This window comes from Aythya ferina (genome assembly GCF_964211825.1).
Source record: "Aythya ferina genome assembly, chromosome: 2".
NCBI classification, from domain to species: Eukaryota; Metazoa; Chordata; class Aves; order Anseriformes; family Anatidae; genus Aythya; species Aythya ferina.
This window is the reverse complement of record NC_140297.1, coordinates 116376728-116398157: the sequence shown is the minus strand read 5'-3', so window position 1 is coordinate 116398157 and position 21430 is coordinate 116376728. Positions and strand designations below refer to the sequence as shown.

At 38.7% G+C, this 21430-nt stretch overlaps 1 protein-coding gene across 4 annotated transcripts in view; it reads right to left on the bottom strand.

Moving 5' to 3' along the window:
- TRAPPC8 (trafficking protein particle complex subunit 8) overlaps nt 1–17598 on the bottom strand; it is a 48256-nt gene extending 30658 nt beyond the window's left edge. For 2 of the 4 annotated variants that reach the window (XM_084512085.1, XM_084512086.1), the window contains exons 1-9: nt 17262–17598; nt 12379–12573; nt 9507–9590; nt 6641–6730; nt 5243–5417; nt 4708–4861; nt 3577–3664; nt 2212–2459; nt 653–768 (exon numbers count right to left, since the gene is read on the bottom strand). In XM_084512085.1, the coding sequence (XP_084368211.1) occupies nt 653–768; nt 2212–2459; nt 3577–3664; nt 4708–4861; nt 5243–5417; nt 6641–6730; nt 9507–9590; nt 12379–12573; nt 17262–17418 (1307 nt within the window). In that variant the 5' untranslated portion in view covers nt 17419–17598. The remainder of the gene's footprint in view (nt 1–652; nt 769–2211; nt 2460–3576; nt 3665–4707; nt 4862–5242; nt 5418–6640; nt 6731–9506; nt 9591–12378; nt 12574–17261) is intronic. The other 2 variants (XM_084512087.1, XM_084512088.1) reach the window with 1 other exon arrangement.
- Between the last annotated feature and the right edge of the window lie 3832 nt (nt 17599–21430).

Below are 21430 nucleotides of genomic sequence, written 5' to 3'. Positions count from 1 at the left end.
TTCCTTTCTGCCATGTGTAACGTGGTTTCGCAGCCTACTTTCTGATTAACAAGATTCACTATCCCACTAATATTCAAAGAAAGCATTCCTCTGAATGAAATACTGAAACAAGTATGCAGCTATCACTGAAGCTGCTCACTATGATTAACTGCTAGAGCTAAAGAAACCTGTAGGAGAAGGAAAAATAAGACTTTACAGACTGTTCACCTAGCTGTAGTTATTTATCCCCACTACTCTTCAACAAAGAATTTTAGAAAAACTATGCCTTATGCCAAAACACAAAGCAATTTTCTGTCTTCTGCTAGTATCAGTAACTTTTGGTCAGTCAGTATATACTAATCTTTAGTGCAAATTCAGTATGTTTTCACACACATTTGTTTGTGAGAAGCAAACCATACTCACAAATTCAAAATAGAAAATTGAAATGAAGAACAGCTTGATTATGAGCCATCAGACAATTAAGACAAACAACACAAATATAAAGCTATAAACAAGGCAGAGTGCTTTGCATGATTCCTCCACCAATCAAAGCCTTCTATGGTACTGCTGATTTAGTTCACTTTGAGGAATACCGTTAATAAACATGGGCTTCCACCCCAAGAAAGAGGTACATTTTTATTTTGATTCAGAGGTAATGACTGAAATAACTTACAGCAAACCAGAAGTATTCTTCAGTTCATTTATACTTTTCTCTGGAACCTTACTGCCACTAAACCATTTCTTAGTAGCAGAAAATAATGATCGACTCAAGCCTTTCCTGGATATTAACTGCAAAAAAAAAAAAAACAAATTAGAGTGCTAGACTGCAAAGGATATGAATAAGTTACACCCAACTACAGATCCAAGCTCCATTAATAATTCCCAAATTCTATTTTTTTCAAGAAAACAGAAGAAAAAAGCAAAAAACCACACATCATTGGAGTGCATCACTGACATACATCGTAATCCATATTTAATGAACTTCAGCTGTCTAAAACTGTCTATTGCTGCTGTAAAATTTCAGGTATCTCAATCTAGAAAAAAAAAGTCTGATGCATTTGCTTGAATACAGAGCACCTATTTCCTGGTATATTTCAAGAGAGAGCATTCTCCCTATCACCATGGGAAGCATCACCACATTGTAACACTTTTGCAGTGTCAAGTGTGCTAGTTATACCTGCAAGCAAGGTTACACCTTGTTATTCTTTCAGGAAGTCCCACAAATGAGATGTTCTCCACAGGGAATTACCATTCCTCCAGATCTAAGAAAAGCTACATCTCTTTTTAAAGGTAGCGTAAAAAAAATTTTTTTTTAAAATGCATTAGGAATATTTTACTACATTCCTAGCCATAAGGCTACACTTTATTTAACCATAAAGCTTTCCTAACATAAACACAGTCAGCATATACTATGTTCCAGAAGTCTAATCAGGGAGACTGTGCTCCTCACAGCATACTGTATTACTCTCAACAACCCTCTACTAAAAACTATAGCCTAATTGGACAATTCAGCTAAAAGACAGCTCAGATAACAGACTGATATTTGGGTCCATGTCAACTGCTAAATCCAGTAATTTGATTACACTTAAGTCAGTCTCTTCAGCTCTTTAAGACACATAGAATTGAAATACTTTTCTCTTAAAAGATCTTACTGAGAGAAAAAATTTTAATGCATGCCCATGACTTGAAATAGGCATGAAGTTAAATAGCATACTTCCAAAGAATACTTTGGAAGAAAGAGACAAATACTTGGCTGCAAAAACTGCTTATATCAGAACAGAAGTGCATGATTTAAGATGTCCATGCATTCCTTTCCTTGCCAAGAAGCAGCAATTGAAGCGTCCAGCTTTTCTGGAGACACATATTGACAAAGATACATTTCTTAGCTTTAGTGGTGCATTCAAGTATTAAGAAAGTACATTTTGTTCTCCATGCTAGAAGCATCCAGTAAAAGCCTAACAAAGATTTTAGGAGCAAAGGGTTATCTCTGACAGGCTTTCACCAAGCCTTTGTACTGAAGTTTTATTGACACAGGTGTTGGATTTTGGTGTGTGTGTTTTTTTTGTTTTAAGGACAAATGGAGCCAAAAGGCTTCTCTTAAATTTGCTTACAGCTTTCAGTAAAATTGAATCACTAGATGCACAGGGAAGTACTAATTTCAGAACAGACTGTTGAGTAACTGGATTTATACCACAACTGTTTTTGACTAAGAGTATGTAAGAGTGAACTGACCTGATCATTGAGTTGCCGTATTGTCTTCTCTATATGTGGCAAAAGCCCCCTAAATGTAAATTCCTGTATAAATTGCCTAATTCGATCATGGTCTGTGAGTGTTAAACAAGCACCATGAGGCATTCCAGAGTTCAATTTCTTTGACTCCTGCAGTGATGTAGTAGCCTTCAAATAATCAGTGCTATCCAAACTGCCGCTGGGATGATCCAGTTGTAAGGGATGAGTCTTGAAGTTGTTTGACAGACCATCTATTAAGAGATTGAAACATGAAAATCCTTGTATGAAGTTATTGAAATATTTATGGTTTTAAGTGTTATTTTTCTTAACCTTAATATTTTCCTTATTATTTCCTCTGTTAGGCAGAGCTATTCAGCCATTCTGCACTACAGATCAGTATCAGCAGAGAACTATGTGATTATTATGTCACTCCTTAAATTAAAGCTCAGGAAGTCTTAAGAAACACAACATGCCTCAGAAAGTATGTTTTCAGTTCTAGCCTAGAGTGCAAACAATTCCCAAATACGCTGATTAGTATAAAAGTACAGAAGCAAAACAATGAAACAATAAGTTTAAGTCAAATATTCATGAAAAGATGGAAATGCATCAATTGATGCAGTGGACAACATGGATCCAATTATTCTTTTCTATTTCTAGGGTTAAAAGCTGTAGTTCTCCATGCCTTTCTGAGAAATCATGATGAAAAAGAACCTCCTCTGAAGTCACCTTACTTCAATAAGAAGGGTAACTACTTTTGCATCTAGCTAGCCAATCTACATCAAGACACCTACTCACTCAGATTTTAATAATCCTCAAATTTATAATCTCCTTCCATTACATCAGTTTGCTTCCTCTGGGCCTTGCTAGCTCTAAGCAAAGCTGAGCTGTGAAAGCAAATTATTAATTGTCAGAGTTTAGTGACAACAGTCTTAAAGACAAGCCTAAAACTTCAATACCCATCTCATTACAGACACACTCTCCAGTTAATATCAGTCTAATAAATCAACACCATGTTTTCATTTATTGACATACAGTTACTACCTTTGAGCATTGAGGAAATTACTTATAATCTCCTAACAAAACACAAAGTTTATAATTACTAACTTTTTTCCAATCTCAGTTTATGGGCTACCTAATATTTATCCTATACCTTGATTAAGTTTGAGGTAAAGTTCCATAAATCTACAATGTATTAAAATTAATTTTTAAAATATTCATGAGTTTTAAACCAATATAGTTAATTGTTAACATAGCAGTATATATAATGTCACAGCAGAACCTGCCCAGCATTCAAAGAATTACTATCACAGACAAGGCAGCTCTATAAAAGCTATCACACCAGAAGTTTGATGAAAGCTATATAAATACCTTTAATTTCATTATCTAAGCCATCCGATATCAAGTGATCGGTACTCTTGTTTGAAATGACAGCATAAGAACAGTCTTCATAGCAATCCTACCGGAAGGGAAAGTTAGTACTTTAAGAATAATACAACACACACACAAAAACCAGTCAACGGTAATTGTTAACTTTATAGCAGTTAACTAGATTAGGAAAGTGCATTCAACTAATGTTCATATATATTCACTGAAACATGTTTTGAGCCTTTAAGGTCCCACCCTATTGTAAAGATGAAACTTATAATCACCAACAGATGAAGCAAGCTGCTTCTGGTTTGCTCAAAATAGCTTCACGGTCAACTAAAGCAAGCAGTTCCAGCAGCTGATTGGAACTCTTACACAGCAATGCCCACAGCCGTAAAAATATGCTCCCTAAAGCAACTCCTGGACAAACTCAGAAAACCTACAGTGTGGAATAGTTGACATGGAACAAAAAATAAAAAAATAAAGATTAACTAGTTTATGGTGGAACATTACTCACTGCTCCTCTTAACAGCTTACAGAATATGAATAGCTTTGATTTTCCAATGCCAGCTAGATTTGGTAAAGAACTATGATTCCACAGACATCTTTTAATCAGATACTGTTAGAACTGCAGGGCAGTCAAAAGTAAGTTCAAGAAGGCACGTTTTTTGGTCTTGAAGTCAAAAATAGACATTCATGGCAAACAGAACCCAAAACTCTGAACATACACTATCATTTGCTATCTAAGCAGATTACAGGCTATACTTGACTGCAAGAAATTACCACAAAAAAATAGCCATATTGTTTAGTGAACTACATGGACCTGTAAATAGAAACATTCTGGAAGTGACGAAAATTAGTCAAAATGAAGGTAAAAGGTTACTACAAAAAAGACTTCTGCTTTATGCATTGCAGGCAACCTCAGGAATCCACTATTTCCATGTTCCTTTCAGTCTAGCACTTCCGTACTTCTTAGAGTCACTAAGTACCACAGAGGACAGCTCTCTGAAAAAGGACTCACCTAATGCCCTCACAAAAAAGGCAGGTTAAAAAAGTGAAATCTTACATAACTGCCTTAATTTCTTCTACCTACTAGCTTTTTTTTGCTTGTTTGTTTTTTTAACACTATAATACCTGGTTTTGGATAGTGTTTTTCTGAAGGTATTGGCTCCAAGGATCTGGTATCTGTTCATCTGTTCCTCTGTTAGACACCCGAGAATTTATTTTCAGCAAATAGCAACCCTGAGTTCCATACCTCTGCTTCATCTCTTCATAAATGGAGTCAGCTCTGAAAAAAACACAGCAACATTATTTGATATTAAATCAATTCTAGGTGTTTACCACAACAAATTATTCTAGACTATTACACGTATAGTTTAAGAAGAAAAAAGATTTAAAGTGGTGTTTTATGCAAGAGTTAAACCAACTATCTCTGACAAATTACTCAGTGAGCTAGCAAAGAAAGCTTCTACTTCAAAAACCTGGGACTGATTCTTTTTATTTTATGTGAACACAATAAGTAGATTTAAAATACTAAATGAAGTTTGCCTTGATAATTGCATAGTGGTTAATACGTTCTGTCATATGCCTAATCTCAACAGTAATTTAGAATTGCAAGCATTTCAGTCAAAAAGTTTATCTCTAAGTTCACTGAAAACAGAAGACCCACCTTTGCTCTTCTCCTGTGCTTACATCATGCAGTAACACGTAGTATTTGAGCGTGTTTGGTATAAACCATTTTGGATACATATATTCACTACTATGCTGAATTCTATGTTGTTCTTGAGACAGCTTCAGAAATTGCTCCACAGGCTCCGGTTCACTAGAAGAAACTACAAGCATACCTAAATTCATGTTAAGGACATTTACCAAGAGCCCAGGAACAGCCACTGACGATAAAATAAGCAGCATATAAACACTTCACTCATTCTGTTCTAAGCCCATAAACTATACTGCCATAAAAGTGCAACTAGAACTTGGCCTAAGTCTCAATAAAAAAAAAACACACACTATTTAAACAGTCAAGTAACTGTTAACATCTTTAAAATGAAACAGTAACTAGCTCCAGTTCTGAAACTAAACCCAAGTTTAACTTGACATATAACAACTAGTAGTTCATTATATTTCAAATCCAGGTCCCATATGAAACTTTTTTTGTAGAGATATAGCTGAAGTTCACTTCAATGCTCACTTTGAAATGTTCAAAGAGTTGGAACTTCCTTTTTAGGGCATCACCTGTGCAACAACAGCCAGTGTTCATAAACACAGCAACACCTACTAAGTAAAAAACAGATGTGTTCTTTTACCTCAATGCAACTCCATTATCATTAATGAGGAACAACCTGCTCTGCCACATGTATTCACCAAATTAAATAAGAGAGGCCAGAAAGCAAGTTGTACTTCACAGTACCGCAAAGGCCAGATTCAATATTTTGTCAAATTAATTCTGTACAAGATTCTGTCAAATCTTATACAGAGGTATACCATGCTGAACTTGTGAATTAGTTAAATGTTAGAAACCAAGTATTATGAAACCTGCAGCCTTATCTTTATTGTGAAGCTTAACACCAGCTACACCATGAAACAGTGTATATTTTTTATTTTTCCTGCAGGCAAACAAGTCAAGATTAAGTCACAGCAACAGAAACACTGAAAGCATTTAGGCATCTTTCCAGACTTCTTTTTGTCCAAAACAGCTAAGAGTCCACTGTTTTTTCAACACACCCTTCCCAGCCTCCCTCATCCATCTGCTACAAAAGCTATAAAAGGCTGCAGGTGCATCCCAACCACACAAGCTCTGTTGTGCTTGAGGACCTAAAGAGTTATGGCAGAAATTCACTCATCTTAAAGTGTTACACATATTAGCTCAGAGTTCAGTTTGAAGTGTGGCTTTTACTACAGAGAAAACCTGGACCCCTTACAAAATTAGTCTGTATAGTTGGACATATTGAAAAGGGTACATTTCAAAGCACTGTGGCAAAAAGTTGTTCCAAAGTTTCCTGCATTACATTTCTGCAGCCATCTGTAAAAGTCTCCACCAAAGATGTCTGTAATGCTCAAAGGATACATGCAACATAGTGGTTTAAGAACTCATGATCTGATGCAGGCATGGACTGAAGAAAGCACTCTCTGTAAGACTCAAACCAAGGAGTAGTAGCTGAAACACAAAATAAGACCAAATTTAAGTATTTAGCCAAACCACCGTTTAGTCATTTATAAAAAGGAAATACAAAATACTATGCCTAAACTCTGACAAGATTTGCATGGGACAGAAAGGAAGGGGAAACAGTCTAAAATGAAATCAAAAATATACACAAGTAGGAGAAACACTTGGAATTAAATCCTGTGAAACTGAATAGCATCTTAAGCACCAACTTCTTTGGTATTTCAGGCTCATATATTCAGTCCTTGTTAAAGAACCTTACCACCCCTCTAAAACCACAGAGGCTTGGGAAAGCAAAAAAAAAAAAAAAAAGTTATTCTGATGATCACTGTATTTGTCTTGGCTAGGAATGTAACAATTGACTGAGAAGTAAAAGTAATTTTTGACTATGCAAAGGAACTAAGGATTACCAAAACCCTAACCTGCCAGTTTTTTGCAAGGTGTTATAAATTGGCTTGACAGTAGTCCCCCTCCTCCTCTCTACTAAATAAATAAAAACAGCAACAGTTCATTGTTAGCTGGCCAAGCAGAGAACCAAAAAGCTGAAATCTCAGATCTAAGTTGTGCCATTAATGCCTTATAATGTTAACCTGTCATGTTCAAATGGCCTTTTACAAGGGGGACTTTAACATTTAAGAGTATCAAGTCAAAGGAAGCCAAGCATGTTTGGGACATACAAATAACATGTGAATTTAATCTTGTCTCTTTCCACAACAACAATCTAGCCAATTGTTCTCCTTTCAAGCCTGTTTTATGCCATCTCAATTCTGCAACTCCTTCGCCTAAGTTGAAAAAAAGACCAGATAAAAGTTAATCCATTTTTAATAACTAGGTTTCACAATGAGCAGTTAGAACCCTGAGTAAACTCACCTGCAAACTAGAAAACAGTAACTGGTACCAAAAATGCATTAATAAGGTATTGAAGGTATGCTTTCCACATACAGCCCCAGTACATTCCTTGATTTGATTCGTGTAACAAGTTCTAAAGCTTTGTTAGCCTCCCCCGCCACCTCCCAAACCCTTGATTTCCTAGCCAACTTCAACAAACTGAGTTTAATTTGTACATTGGAATTCTCTTGTAGTGCGTTTAGTTAATGCTTTTCATTTAATCTTACATTGTCTGGCCATCTTATATCAGCTTCATCCACACAAGGGTCAGACACACTACACATCTGAACTCAGTCTAGTAGTCAGCACATCTAACTTCATAAAAAGATCAATAGAAGACAAACAGCTAGCTTTTGACTACAGTCTTTCTAACCAACTGCTCTTTGAACACTCATTTATGGTGTGAACAATCATTTGGCTTTAACTAAGGCTAACAAGTATATATATTCCAGCTATTTAAATAAAAGGAAAACAGATTATTATTAAAAACAAACCACAACAAAGTGATAAATACAAATTTCACACATATAACAAAGCTTTATAATAATTCAGGTTCAAGTTCAACAATGTTAAACTATTACAGTAAAAACATTAAGTTGATTTTACTTTGAAGCTCTATTCTCAGTTTTCTATTTCTGTTGAACCCAAGCAAAGAAGTTAAAGTCTGACACATCCACAAACAAGAACGAACTGCATCTATTTTTCACCCCCTCTGTCTAGTAAGAACCTTGAAATGCCTATAAAGGCAACTGACTTTCCTGAGCACAGACACAACAAACTTCACAGTCCTAAAACGTTTCTGAGTGAATACTGTTAAATCATTCACATTCAAAATTTAAATAAACATACACCACATTCAAAACAAAAACAGTGCCCAAGAAAAATTTCAAATGTAACATATATAAGTTTCATATATAATACAAGTTTCAGCAGTGTATAGCAACACTGTCATTTAGGAACCTGTATGCTCTGCATTTTTCCAGTGTATGTTTATAGGTTGCTAATTAAGAACTGAAGTTTAAATAACTTGCTACCATGTTCAGAAATTGATACTTTCTGTTCATACATACAGCTTAAGAATAAGAAGTCTGCTTCATTAGGCTTTGTACTTTTTAGCTACCTCACTAAGATGAATTCCACAAATACCAATATGCTAGTACCTTCAGAAAGTATTTAGCAGCACCTGAATGGACACCACAAAAGGACAGTTACTATTAACTGAAGGCATAAGCTTTGCTAATGTTTAAAACCGAAGAACATTAGAACTTGGCTACTTTACAGTGAATCTCTATGTTGTGGTCTACAAATTGAGAGGTCAATAGCCAATGCATTTTGGTAGAAACAGATCTTAAAAGACATGCTACAAAGTGTTTTGTTTTTAAGTCATACACCAGAAAAAGTGTCAATATGGCAGAATCACATGAGCTCTAGTACAGTTAACTCTTCAGTTTCAATTGAAGGAGTGCCGCTGTCCCATGAAAGGAAATTCTAGAAAGAAGTAGGAAAGTATTTGCATTTGGAATACAGAACAGTGATAGCAGATGTTCCCATAGGATCAAACAAGACAGTGCTTTTACAGCATCAGACCATTCCCCTGCCCCAGCTAGGCACTTATTGGACTCCATGGAAAGACCAAACAATTTAGTTTAACAGCAGTAGAAATGCAACTGAAAGAAAAAAAAAAAAAAATCAAAACCACCACCACCACAATTTTATTTATTTATTTTTTTATTATTTTAGGGGAAAAAATGGAGGAATGCACATCTACGCCAAGAGAGGTGCTAAACAGTTGTAGAAGATGGTAAGGAAAGGTGGATGGAGCACATGGAAAAAGGAATAAAGGGCAACTTGGCAAATTGGCACCAACCACAAAAAAAAATACCTGAATAAAACGTGGATGTGTTCAGTTCCATCAGTGTCTCTTTCCAATTACTGTACCAAGGAACACTAGCCTTAACTGAGCGATCTGACAGAAAAAACATGGTATTATTATACTAAAAAGGGTCAGGTGCAAACACACTATTGGCTTTTACTGTCTGGTAGCATGAAGTAGAAAACCTGTACCATGCATGCCCATAGTAGACTAAAGGCATCTGATTTCAGACAACCCCTGTCAGGCCACATTTCACAACGTACTTTAATAGAACCCAGTATTTATTTCTGATTCCACCCAAATTCTAGGCCTGAATAACATAAGTCTATGAAGCAGTAGAAAAATAGAATTCTATATAAATATATTCCTATTTTTCTAGTTGGAGTATGCCACTAATTTGTGAGATTTCTCAGCCTGTAGTAATGAACTACAACTGAACTGAAGAGGTCCACTGTTGAAAACAATTGCTCCAACATTATCCCTTGTATCTGTCATATTCCTGTATTGCTGTACACCAGAGTTAGCGTCGTGCCCTAAACAGTCACAGCAGTGATCCAGCTGAAAGCTATTTGGAAGAAAAATGCAAGTCCTTTAGTAGGATCACTTTCCCCCACACACACACACACTACTACACTGGAGAGGCACACATGGCTGAAGGCAAGTACCCTTCCAGTAATCAAAGAGGTCCATCAGCACAAGAAGATGATGGAATTATGAATGCAACTATTAACAAGTGTAACAAAGAATGATTGTAACCAATTAAAACCATTCACTACAGCAGTCCCTGAACTTCTCTGAAAAAGAGCAGTATCGTGATCCCAGTGTTGGTAATACCCATGCATAGTTTTCTCAAGCCCTCTCTTTATATATTCCTCCCAAATATATTGCATCATTCAAGATCAAGGAAATATGTTTCAGTATTGCCACCCTAAAAAAATAATTTACCAAAAAAAAGCAGCGAATTTAAAGAGATCAGTATATTTTACATTTTCATGCAAAAATATATATACACACACGTGTGTTTTATGGCCAGGAATGAATGCTTCCATCATTTTTTAATAAAACACTCTAACAAGGTAGAAAAAATTTTTAGGAAACATTCAAAGTTTTTCTAAGTAGAAGAACTCTACCTGACAAGATAGAGACTTCCATACATCCTCCTACAGTATAATGGGATTCAAATTTCACGATCGAGGACACTGTGTTCGTATTTTGTGCTAAAATCTTAAGAAGGTGTACCACAGAACTAAGAAATTATCATGTGCTTCTGTCCTTGTGCACAACATTAAATAGATTATACTCCCTCCTCTGTCAACCAAGCACACACCCAGTTTGAACAGAAATAAGAACCTAACCATTGAGACAGAACACAGTCATGTGAGAATTATCACATCTGAGGCTCCAGAAGCAAATAAGGAAAACAAAAGGAGAGCTATTTGCTTCCAAAACTACAAATAATCATAAAAACACAGTAGTTTCCTTATGGTTTCAGAAGGAACCTTAAAGATCCCCCAGTGCCAAACCCCTGCCATGGGCAGTGACATCTCCCACTAAACCAGGTTGCCCAAAGCCCCATCCAGCCTGGCCTTGAACACTTCCATGGATGGGACATCCACAGCTTCTCTGGTTTGAGGAAGTCACTGTTACCCATTCTCTTCCTCCCCCCACTTCTGTAATAGTTCTAAGGGCCTCAGTTTAGAACATTCACTTTATTAGATGACCCCAAGAAAGCAGAATGGCTTTAATCTCTAGAATTCAAACAGACTTTCCAACCCAAAAAAAAGTTTCCATATTAAAATAGCCAGCAAATAAACCAGTTTCTCAGATGAGAATGGGCACAGAAACTGAAAGAGGCTACAGCTTGCAGCAGAAGCTCAAAAATTAGAGTTTTCAGGGTCAAGTCTTTTCCTTTACTACTGATATTTCACATCCAGTTGAGGATGCAGCTTGCAAGCTAGAAATCGCAGATGTAGAATTACACATTTTTCAACATCAACGTTAAAAAATATACTATGACATCAGCTACTAATCCTCATGAATTTTTCATAGAAAGTATACAGAAACCCTGTCCTTCCCTATAACAGACCCAAATTCCCTACTGCACATCTAACTACGTAAAATAAATTACTCGTGTTTAAATAGGGCAATGCATACATGGTTTGAATTAAGTATGTACTCAAAGGCTTTAATAGATTAGGGTCTTAATTGGGAGGAGTTTAATCTTCTCAGCTCTCAAGATCAGTTCTCAATTAGCATTATTCAGTGTCTTTACTCTAGAGATTGGAAAGAAGTCATTGTTAGAAGGTTCTAGTCATTGTGACAGTAAAATATGAAGCACTGAGTTTCATGGCAAAAAAAAAAAATAAGAGACTTGCACATTGTTCCCAAAGATCTCCTTATCCTTCAAGTGTTTACAGTGACTTTATGAACTCTATGCATTAAGCAAAAAGAGACAAACACAAGACAGGAGGACTAACTTTAAAGTAAACCCATACGTTAGTACCAACAGTATTCGTATTTATCCAAGCAAGGGTACCAAGTTAGTGTCTCAATTATGACATAGGAAAACCTCTAATCTGATAAGGTAATCATAAAACCAAAGAAAGAGTATTTTCAATTTTAAAATAATATGATGCTTTAACAGAAGTTCACAAGAACCACAACACTGGGGAACAAATTTAAAGTTATGAGTTATAGTTGCATTAGTTTTGTTTTTTATAAAATGCTAGAAGAATATTTACTAATTTAAGTTTCAGTACAACAACGACTCAAAACCAATCAACCCTCAGATCAACTTCAATACATGTCACAAACTTGATATCAAGGTTAGGAACCTTACAGTAAATTCCAGCTTAAATTACAGGAAAATACAGTTACATACCGCTAATGTTGAGATCATAATCCCCAGCGGTGATCACGTTAGCTACCAGTCCTTCAGCAGGCTGACTGACGGATACCACTTCATTCAGAAGCTTTCGAATGGCAGCGGGCTGAGGTGGGTGAGTAATAATGTTGTTGACAGCAATCTTCAAATTTTTAATTATATGAAGCTGATTATTGGGATCTCTCATGTGAACTAAAAAAAAAAAAAAAGAGGCTTTGTTGAGAAGTATAACAGAGTTAAAGTAGTTACCATAATTACTATTTCTCCAGACTTCCTTCTTTAAAGGTTATGTACTTCATTAAACCCCATCCATCAATTTTATATTTCACTCCATAATATTAGAGTATCAAAAAAGAGGGGGGGGGAGGGTTATTTCATGTTCAGCATTAAGCTCACCTAGGTAGACACGTGAAAATATACACAGGATCTTAGTTTAGAAAAAATACCCACTCTAAGTAAGAAGGTACCCATAAGATCTGTAGCCTACACTGCTGCACACCCTCTTACTTGAGAAAGCCCATAGGAACTCAACATGGAAGGCACCTTATCTTTCACATTCCTAGGAGTAACAGAAAAATCTAGCACACAATAACAGCATTTAGGAAACTCAACAGGGACAGCATAGCATTAGTTCATCCTAACGAATGTACCCTTTCATTTATAACACTAAAGTGTGATCACCTTAACTTGAAGAAATGGTTTTTAAATTCACCTGTTCTCCAAAAGACACCACGCAACTGATTTAACAGAACATTACTGAAAGCTATATTTCTCAAGTGATAAGCTATTTTTAGCTGATTAACCAAAAAAGTCGATGTTAATAACACCTGCATGTCTGAATCACTTTTAAATCCTTGTTTGAAAACAGAAAGAAATCTTATGAACACAAAACACTGATTTCAGAATTACGCGTAAGTATACCTGGATTATTGCAGGCAGCCTCAAAAACAAAATCCTGACAATGCGGTTCATACCATATGGAGATCATGTTTATGACAGAACTACAAATAGCTGACAAGTGTTTAAGTTGGCACAAAGGTTGCTTATTTACAGAAAGTAGACACCAATACATACAATACTCAAAAAAAAGCAGCAGATGCAATATTAAGATGAGCCTTTAAAATGATGATACCAACCTTATGTTATTAGCGCACACTGGTTTATGCTGTCTGACTTGGGATATTTATCCCCAAAAATGATTTCCCTCTCTACCAACTCCTCCAAGAAAGCCATCAAAAAGAAAACACTGAGAACGAAACAGTCCCAAGACCACAGCCTAAGAGCTGGGGGGGAAAGAAAGGGAGGGACATGATGAGGGGGTAGGGTAGGAGAAAGTTCAGCAACTTCTCAGTCTTCTGAAAAGCAAAAAGTTATTCATCATAAGTAAATAAACAGAAGGGTGGACCACTACAGGTAAGTGTAAAAGTTAAAAGTCTAGCTCTTCATAGCCCAATCACTTTTAGGGAAAGAATCACTCTTTTGTATCTTACAGATAATTTTACCAGAAGCAATAATTTGAGCTTTAAATGACTCGTAAATACAGAGTTCCAGTTGTAGAACTGTAGGGTTCATTCCCCCCCCCTTCCCCCAACTCATCAGATGAGGTGAATTTTCAACCCTTAAATTACTAACCCTACAGCTACAGAATTACTGAAAAGATCAAATGCAAGAGGAAGTCGCAGGGACAACCAACTTAGAGAACAATTTGTTTTCCCATTGCAGCTATAACAAAACTCATCCTTGCTGTCTCTCCTAAAATATAATAGCCATAATAATAAAACCATGCACGTTCCCATCCAGGATGTAGATGACATTTTTGGCATAGATGCAATCCTAAGGGCTGACACAAAGGACATATTTGGAACCACAAAATTTCAGCCTTTTTTTTTTTTAGTAAAAAAAAAAAAAGTATTTTCCCCAAAGCAGAAGTGGTGCGTACCAGAACATCCTCCCAATAAGAAGATGAGGATATTCAAACTCTGACTAAGACGCTTATGAACAGTGAATTCCTAACAAACTAAACTCAAATAAACAAAGTGTAATAAAAGCTATCTCAAAGTGACACATGCTAGTTGAAGCATACTCAAGTTCTCCTACCATAGCAGCACTAGTTCAGATAGTATTTTTAAATTATATCAAAGGAATGGGATGCAATGTTAAAGAAAACATATATTGTATAGGTAACTTAAATTAGCCAGCAACTGTTAGTAACAAACACAGTAGTTAAAAAAAGACCATGACGAAAGACGTTTGGGGGCCTTGTTTTTGTTTTCCTGTGAAGTCAAAACTTCACTGGGAGAATAAAGTTGTCTTGATTTCTCCTTCAATAACAATAAGTGACTTAATTATCAAAGTCAAAACTCTGATAGCTACACTGGAGAATTCTGAACGTGCAGTGAGGACTTCTTAACATCACAACTTAGACAACCTTAGACTGTAAAGGTATTTTTGGCTATGTCAACATTAACAAGTGATTCAGAGACAGAAGTTGATCAGTAGATTAGCTCTGATTAGTACTTAGTGCAGAGGCCCCCTGCACCTACATCATGTTTGTGAGGTTCTCCCCGAAGTTAGATGTAATCTGGTCTCCAGTTTTCTTCTCCATTAAGGAAACTGGTGCTAAGTCTGAAGACATCAAAACAATCATGAACCGTAAGACACAGTTTTGGAGAAAGGTGTGCATACACACATTCTGTTGTAGAATGATCAGATCGTTAATAATGCCTCTCCTTTTACTGGGCATAAAAATGTGACCACAGAAGAAAATTTAATGCCAAGTCTAGCCAAATCTATTATCTCACAGCAAATGCACAGTTTCCAGAGTCTGGTGCATGGGACTCAGTTAGCAGTGCCACTATGCTGTGACTGTTAATGCAACACTGTGTGCAGACTGCCACAGACGGGTTTCCCTGTCACAGAGCTCCTGGTATTCCAGAGCTACGGGAATTGTTCACTACTACAATAACTTCACAGAAACTTTATTGCACTTAATGAGTCTTCTGCCTCAAGAAAATGACTACTATCACTTTGCTCACCCTCACACACACTGGCTTTCGTTGCAAGAAGTTACTTACAGCATGCAGGAATGCATTTTCCATGAAGCTAGCAGAGGAAGTCACGTTTGGAGTGAAGAGCTGCAGTCAAGCTCAGTGTGCTGCATCAGAACACCCCGAGCAGGGTAGCCACACACCCACCATGCCGAGCTTCAGCTTCTCAGTTCTCCAAACCTGGGCCAGGTTTTGAAAAGGGCAGTTCAGACTGTCAGTTAGGCAGCCTGGAAAGACCAGCAAGGATGCCCCTTCTCAAAGATTCCTCATGACAGCCACAGGTGTGAAATTAGGAAACAAAAACAGTATCGTGGGGATTTGGATGCAGTCCACAAGCATGTTTATTTATACAGTTACACTACAGAACTTACAGAATACCTATCACAGAAACATCAGAAATCATGATGAGATCATTAAGTGGCAGAGCTTTCCTGCCATTTATCAGAAGAATACTAAAATCCAGTCAGTATCAGTCTCTCAAGTAACAAAAATCAATGTCCTTGGGTGTACTGAGGGACGGAGTCTAAACTTTAGCTGTAACCAACTCCTTTAAAGAGTAAAACTTTCAAAACAGGATGAAGGAATAGCTTGATTTATAAACATTGACACACTACGGCACAGAGTTCTGCATTTACGCAGGAAACACCAAGAAAGATTCAGGTTTGACAGCTCCTTAATTCTTACAACAGTCAAACAAGACTTTATTATTGAGGAACAACAAAACTAAGCATTCTTCATCAGAACTGCTGCTTCATTTTGAATAGCCTGCCTGGTTAGTTTTCTAGATGCACTGCCTTCTGCCAAAGAACCTAAGATAATGTTTAAGACATATCAGCAGTTTCAGAACTCCAAGGACTGAAACTTCTGCATTTAATATTTATATCTGTTCTGCAGTCTCACATGATTCGTGAGAGTTACCAGACAAGGAAAAATAGCTATAGAGAAGTTACTGCTAAACACATTTTTATACATTTTCAAGGATCGCCACAAATTAAGGTAGATTTTCACACACACTAGCTTTCAAGTTGTTGCCTCTCACTGAACAATACAGAATATTTAGCTCAAGTGACAGTACAAGTTCCAGTTTCTTACACTGCTTTCTCAACACAAGAAAGAAGTCTTTCTGAGCCAAGTGTCTGCCAGAAACCAAATTTGACAAATGCCACTGCATCACTATGCTGATGAGCAGATCTGCAGCTCTGTTCTGACAAGCAGTGAATTGAAAAGCACGGCTTCAAGTTATTACCTGCAACATTTTAGGTGTTACAGTAAAAGAGCCCAATCATTTTTCCAGTGGTCAATTCCCAGTTCTACTGTTTTCCATGGTTATTTTTTTTTTTTTAATCTATGCTATGTAATCAGTTCAGTGCTCCTCCTCATGAGAGCAAGTCTTGCTCATAGAAACACTGAGAAAAAAAGAGATGTATACACAACAGGACAGGCAAAAGGAGGCAGGGTTTCGTGACGTTAGCTGTCATTTCAGCTGTGTGACTTTCAATATCTAGACAGCTTACAAACAGCCTTACCCCGAGAGAAGCTAAAGCAGGAGCTCCAGGTACAGGCACCAGGCAGACCCCAGCCTGGGAGAGCTGGCTTTACACACACCCTCCTTCCTCCCTGACCTTCTGCTTCGCGGCGCCTCGGGGAGAAGCCCAACTTCCCGAACCCCACGGAGCAGAAGGGAACAGCCGCAGGCAGCCGGGGCAAACCCAGGGAAGGGGAAAAAAAGGATGAAGAAAAGGGGAAAAGGGGGCAGGGGGTTGCGTCCTCGCCTCCCCCCGGCCTGCAGGGAGCGGCCCCGCCTTCCCCACCCCCCCCCCCACGGGTACCGACCTTCGGAGGTGAGGCGGCAGAAGGGCTTGAGCAGCTCGGCGAAGCCCAGGTTGTTCCTGCGGGCCAGGCGCTCCGCCTCCTCGCTGCACAGCGCGGCCACCAAGGGCACGAACGAGTCCTGGAGGAACTCCTGCACCGACTGCACGCACTGGGCCATCGCCGCCGAGCGCCGCGGCGACACCCAGCCCCGCCACCTCCCTCCCCCGGGCCCCGCTGGCTTCTCCTCGTCCTCCTCGTTGTCCTCTCCCTCGTCGCTGTCGTTATCGCTGTCGCTATCGTTGTCGCTGTCGGCCCGCCGGGGGCTCAGCAGCAGGCGCCCAGCGCCGCCGCCGCCGCCATGTCGCGCCCCTCAGGTAGCGCCCGCTCCCGGCGGCCCCCGCGCCCGCTCATGTGATTGGCCCGGAGGGGCGGGGCCGGGGCGGGCCGGGGGAGCGGAGGGGAGGGGGCGGGGGGTGCTGCGCATGCGCGGGGGCTTGGTGTGCTCCGGGGTGCGAGGGGGGGGCGGGGGGCTGGGGGGCCGGTACCAAGCGTCGCTGCCAACCGTTGGGCGGCGTGAGGGGGCAGCCCCCGCGCACCGGCGTGAATAAATAAATAAATAAATAAATAAAGGCACGAGCCCCTCCTTCACGCCAAATAAATAAATGCGTACATAAATAAATAAAAAGGACCCGCCCCTCACGCCAAATAAATAAATAAATAAATAAAAGACTAGTTAAGGCGTAAAGAATTGTTTGGGGTTTGGCTAGCGGGCCTGTCGCTGCTCGGCTGAACGCACGAAGCGAACATTGAGTGGGCATTTCGCCCGTGGTCCTGTACAAAGTTCTGCTGATTTCAGCCCAAATAAACTGTGACAGGGGAGGGTCAGGCTGGGGGTTAGGGAAAGGGTCTGCACCCAGAGGGTGGTCAGGCACTGGGACAGGCTCCCCAGGACAGGGGTCACAGCACTGAGCATGCCAGAGTTCAAGAATCATTTGGGCAATGCTCTCAGACACAGGGTCTGGTTTTGGGTGGTGCTGTGTGGAGCCAGGAGTTGGACTCAATGATCCTTGTGGGTCCCTTCCACCTCAGGGTATTCTACAATTCTGTGGTTTTGCATTTGCAACCTGCATAAGGACATGGCATGGAAGGGAGGCAACAGTGCTGAGCGGTGATAATTAAGAACGAGTAATTGCAATACTAGGGTTAGGTTTTAACATGCTGTCAGGGACTTGTCAAGACCACAGAAAAAGCCCTATGGTGTTTGGAAAGCAATGCTGAGCAGACTATAATAGATTATGATTTCAGTACTTAGGTTTGGAAATCACTTGCTGGTTTCTGTGCACTTGACAGGCCTGCCAAGAGGTAGAAAGTTGCTATAAAGTGAAGCAGGTACAAGAGAGAGAGCCAGTCCTGATGGAAGATTTATAGCACAAGATTGTTCCTTCCTAAACACAAATGCCAGAGAGATCTTGTATCACTTAAGTTCAGAGGGAGACTGCACATCGTGTTTTCATACGCATGATTTACAAAGTCGTAAGAACCCAAGCCTCATTAAAGTGTAAGATCCTTTAAAAAAAAATAAAAAGAGGATGTGGTTATTTCTGTCGTTGATACTACAGAATGAGTGCATCCTGATTGAAAAATAAATAAATAAATAAAACTTGGAAAAAGAATATCTAATTGTCTTCCCTAACAGATTCAGTAATTTGGAAATCTGTGTTAACTTATCTATCTACACCAGTTGGGTCAGCTACTTCCTCTGTGGATGAAAAATTAGTTTTTAATTCAATGATTCTATGTAGGCAGTAAAAAAAAAAAAAATGTAATAGGCCAGATTACTCACTGTTTTCCAGGCTTGAATTCTGGGAATGTTACCCAAAAGCTACTCGGTGCTGCAGAAAAAAATATTTTGGCTTTGACAGATACTAGAACAAGTAGAAGGCCAACATTCTCCAAATATTTATGGCTTGTCCACATCTGTAAATTCCACAGTGATATTCAAAAGTAATGTTTCCAGAGATAAAATATGACCTCCAGACGGACACTTTGAAACACCGGTGCTTTTCCCCCATTCCACTTAATCTGTTACTTCAGAACAGTGCATGGATTACATTTTGTAGATTGAAGTGGATCAGAAGAAGTCCCAATCCTGATCACAAATAATTTGATATTAAAAGCTATTTTAAATTTTTGAACATCTCAGTGTCTTTCTTCAGTCTCGCGGTCTGTGTTATGGTAATAAAAGTTTTATGTTTTCCCAGGGCTTAGAACCATTGATTCGGCCTCTGACTTGTCTGCTCTGCTACCAAAGGATAAACAACCCCATCCTCAATGGACACAGTAGCTCAGGGTGTTGTATCCCAGATTTGGTGCTAAAAATAGTCTACTCAAAGAGGATTCAAATAACATTATCTTTATTTACAAGGCAGAAGGTACATTAGAAAGAATATAATATATCATCTCTAATTACATATATCATTCCAAAGCCTGGCAATAACAAAACAATCACAATCACCAAAACAGAAAAAAATATCCACTGTTTCAATTGAAAAAAAAAAAAAAAATTGGACTTAGAAGTGTATAGCCTCTACTCTTCCGTGCTGTTTTGCTTCTGACAGGAGTGTGTTTTGACTCCCTTGAGCTAGAAGCATTCTGAGCTTGGAATTTCTTTGATTCCTTTGTGCAGATGACAAAGCCAGACATTAGGAACTTTCTGCTGCACTGAGTTGCTGCTGAGGAAGATTTTTTTAAAGGTTTAAAGGCTTATTTTGTTTTGGGTTAGGTTTGGGTTTAGTGCTTTTTGTTTGTTTGTTTGTTTTGTTTTGTTTTGCCTGTTAATAAAAGGATACTTGTGTTATCATGTAGGTTTAACATAGAGAACAAAGAATATAGAATTGCAAATGCTGCAATCTGTAGCTGAGTCCAATGCTCTCATTTCTCATTTTTCAAATACAGAACAGGTCTATGTTCCTATAAGTTTGTTATGAGTTTAACCATACCCTTGAATGTTTACATCATGGACTCCCAACTCCCAGCAAACTTAAAGGCCAAATTTGAGTTTTTGCCCAGTTCAGACTTCTGCAGAGCTATAGAAGTGGTATTTCACACACATTTGTGGTTTTTTTTGTTTATTTGTTTGTTTGTTCGTTTGTTTGTTTTTTCTGTTCTGAAGGAAGATTTTACACAGCAAGGCAGTAAGAACAGTGGCACAGCCTCAAGTATGTTCCAGCCCTGTGGTGTCTGTAACACTGCTCCCAGCTTGCACCCAGGCAACCTTCTGACACTCACATGTGCAGGCTGAAGAAGGTCAGATCTTCAGCTGCAGTGGTTAATAAGAAAGGTTTACCCTGCCTTGCCTGAGGGAGAGTTATAAAGAAGAGCAGATGATGGTAGACAGTCAATCTCCAGCACTTCTGAATCAATTGGGCACTCTCCTGTCCCAGCTCAAGGATCACAACACCTTTCTTGGGCATGGGATGGGAATGTGTGATAATGCAATTCTCCTTCCAGGCATGATGATACCAGATCTTTCTGTGAGCAACTCCCATCACCTAGAGAGATAAAGGAAGAGCTGGTAGCACTTGATAGTCCTGATCTGGGGTTGGATTTCCAAGGTAATGGTTCTCTAGAACCTCCTCTTTGTTCCCAGGGGAAGGCATCTACCACTCCCTGTCTCAGCCAGGATTAACAGCAATCTCTGCAATATTGCAGAGATTTTAAACTAAGATCCCCTTTTTGTTAACAGATGTAAATTGATAAGAATTAATTTAACTTTTTAATATAAACATAAGGTTTGCACATTATCAAAGGAGAGAGGCAGACGAAAAGAGGACAGGAAGGAAAGCGAGCAGGTCCAAACCCAGCACTGGGGATGGTGGCTCCACTCACAACAGCACTGAGGGACAGATATAATGCTCCTCACTTTGCTCTTACAAGTTAGTGAAGAGGATGCTCTCCCCAGACACACACACTCTTCACACTCTTTCCTTCTCTTTGAAGGAAAGCTCTCAGAGCTTCCTTTGAAGGAATGCTCTTAGACACTTTTATCTTTAGTAAGTCTCCCTTGCTATAAGATTCTCTGAACTGTAATTGAAAAATGTTCCAGATTTTGAAGGGCCCTTAGCCAGGGGAATTCCTGGGGATATAGCTCCTATTTGATGAAACTGAGAGTTATTGATGTTAACAAGGAT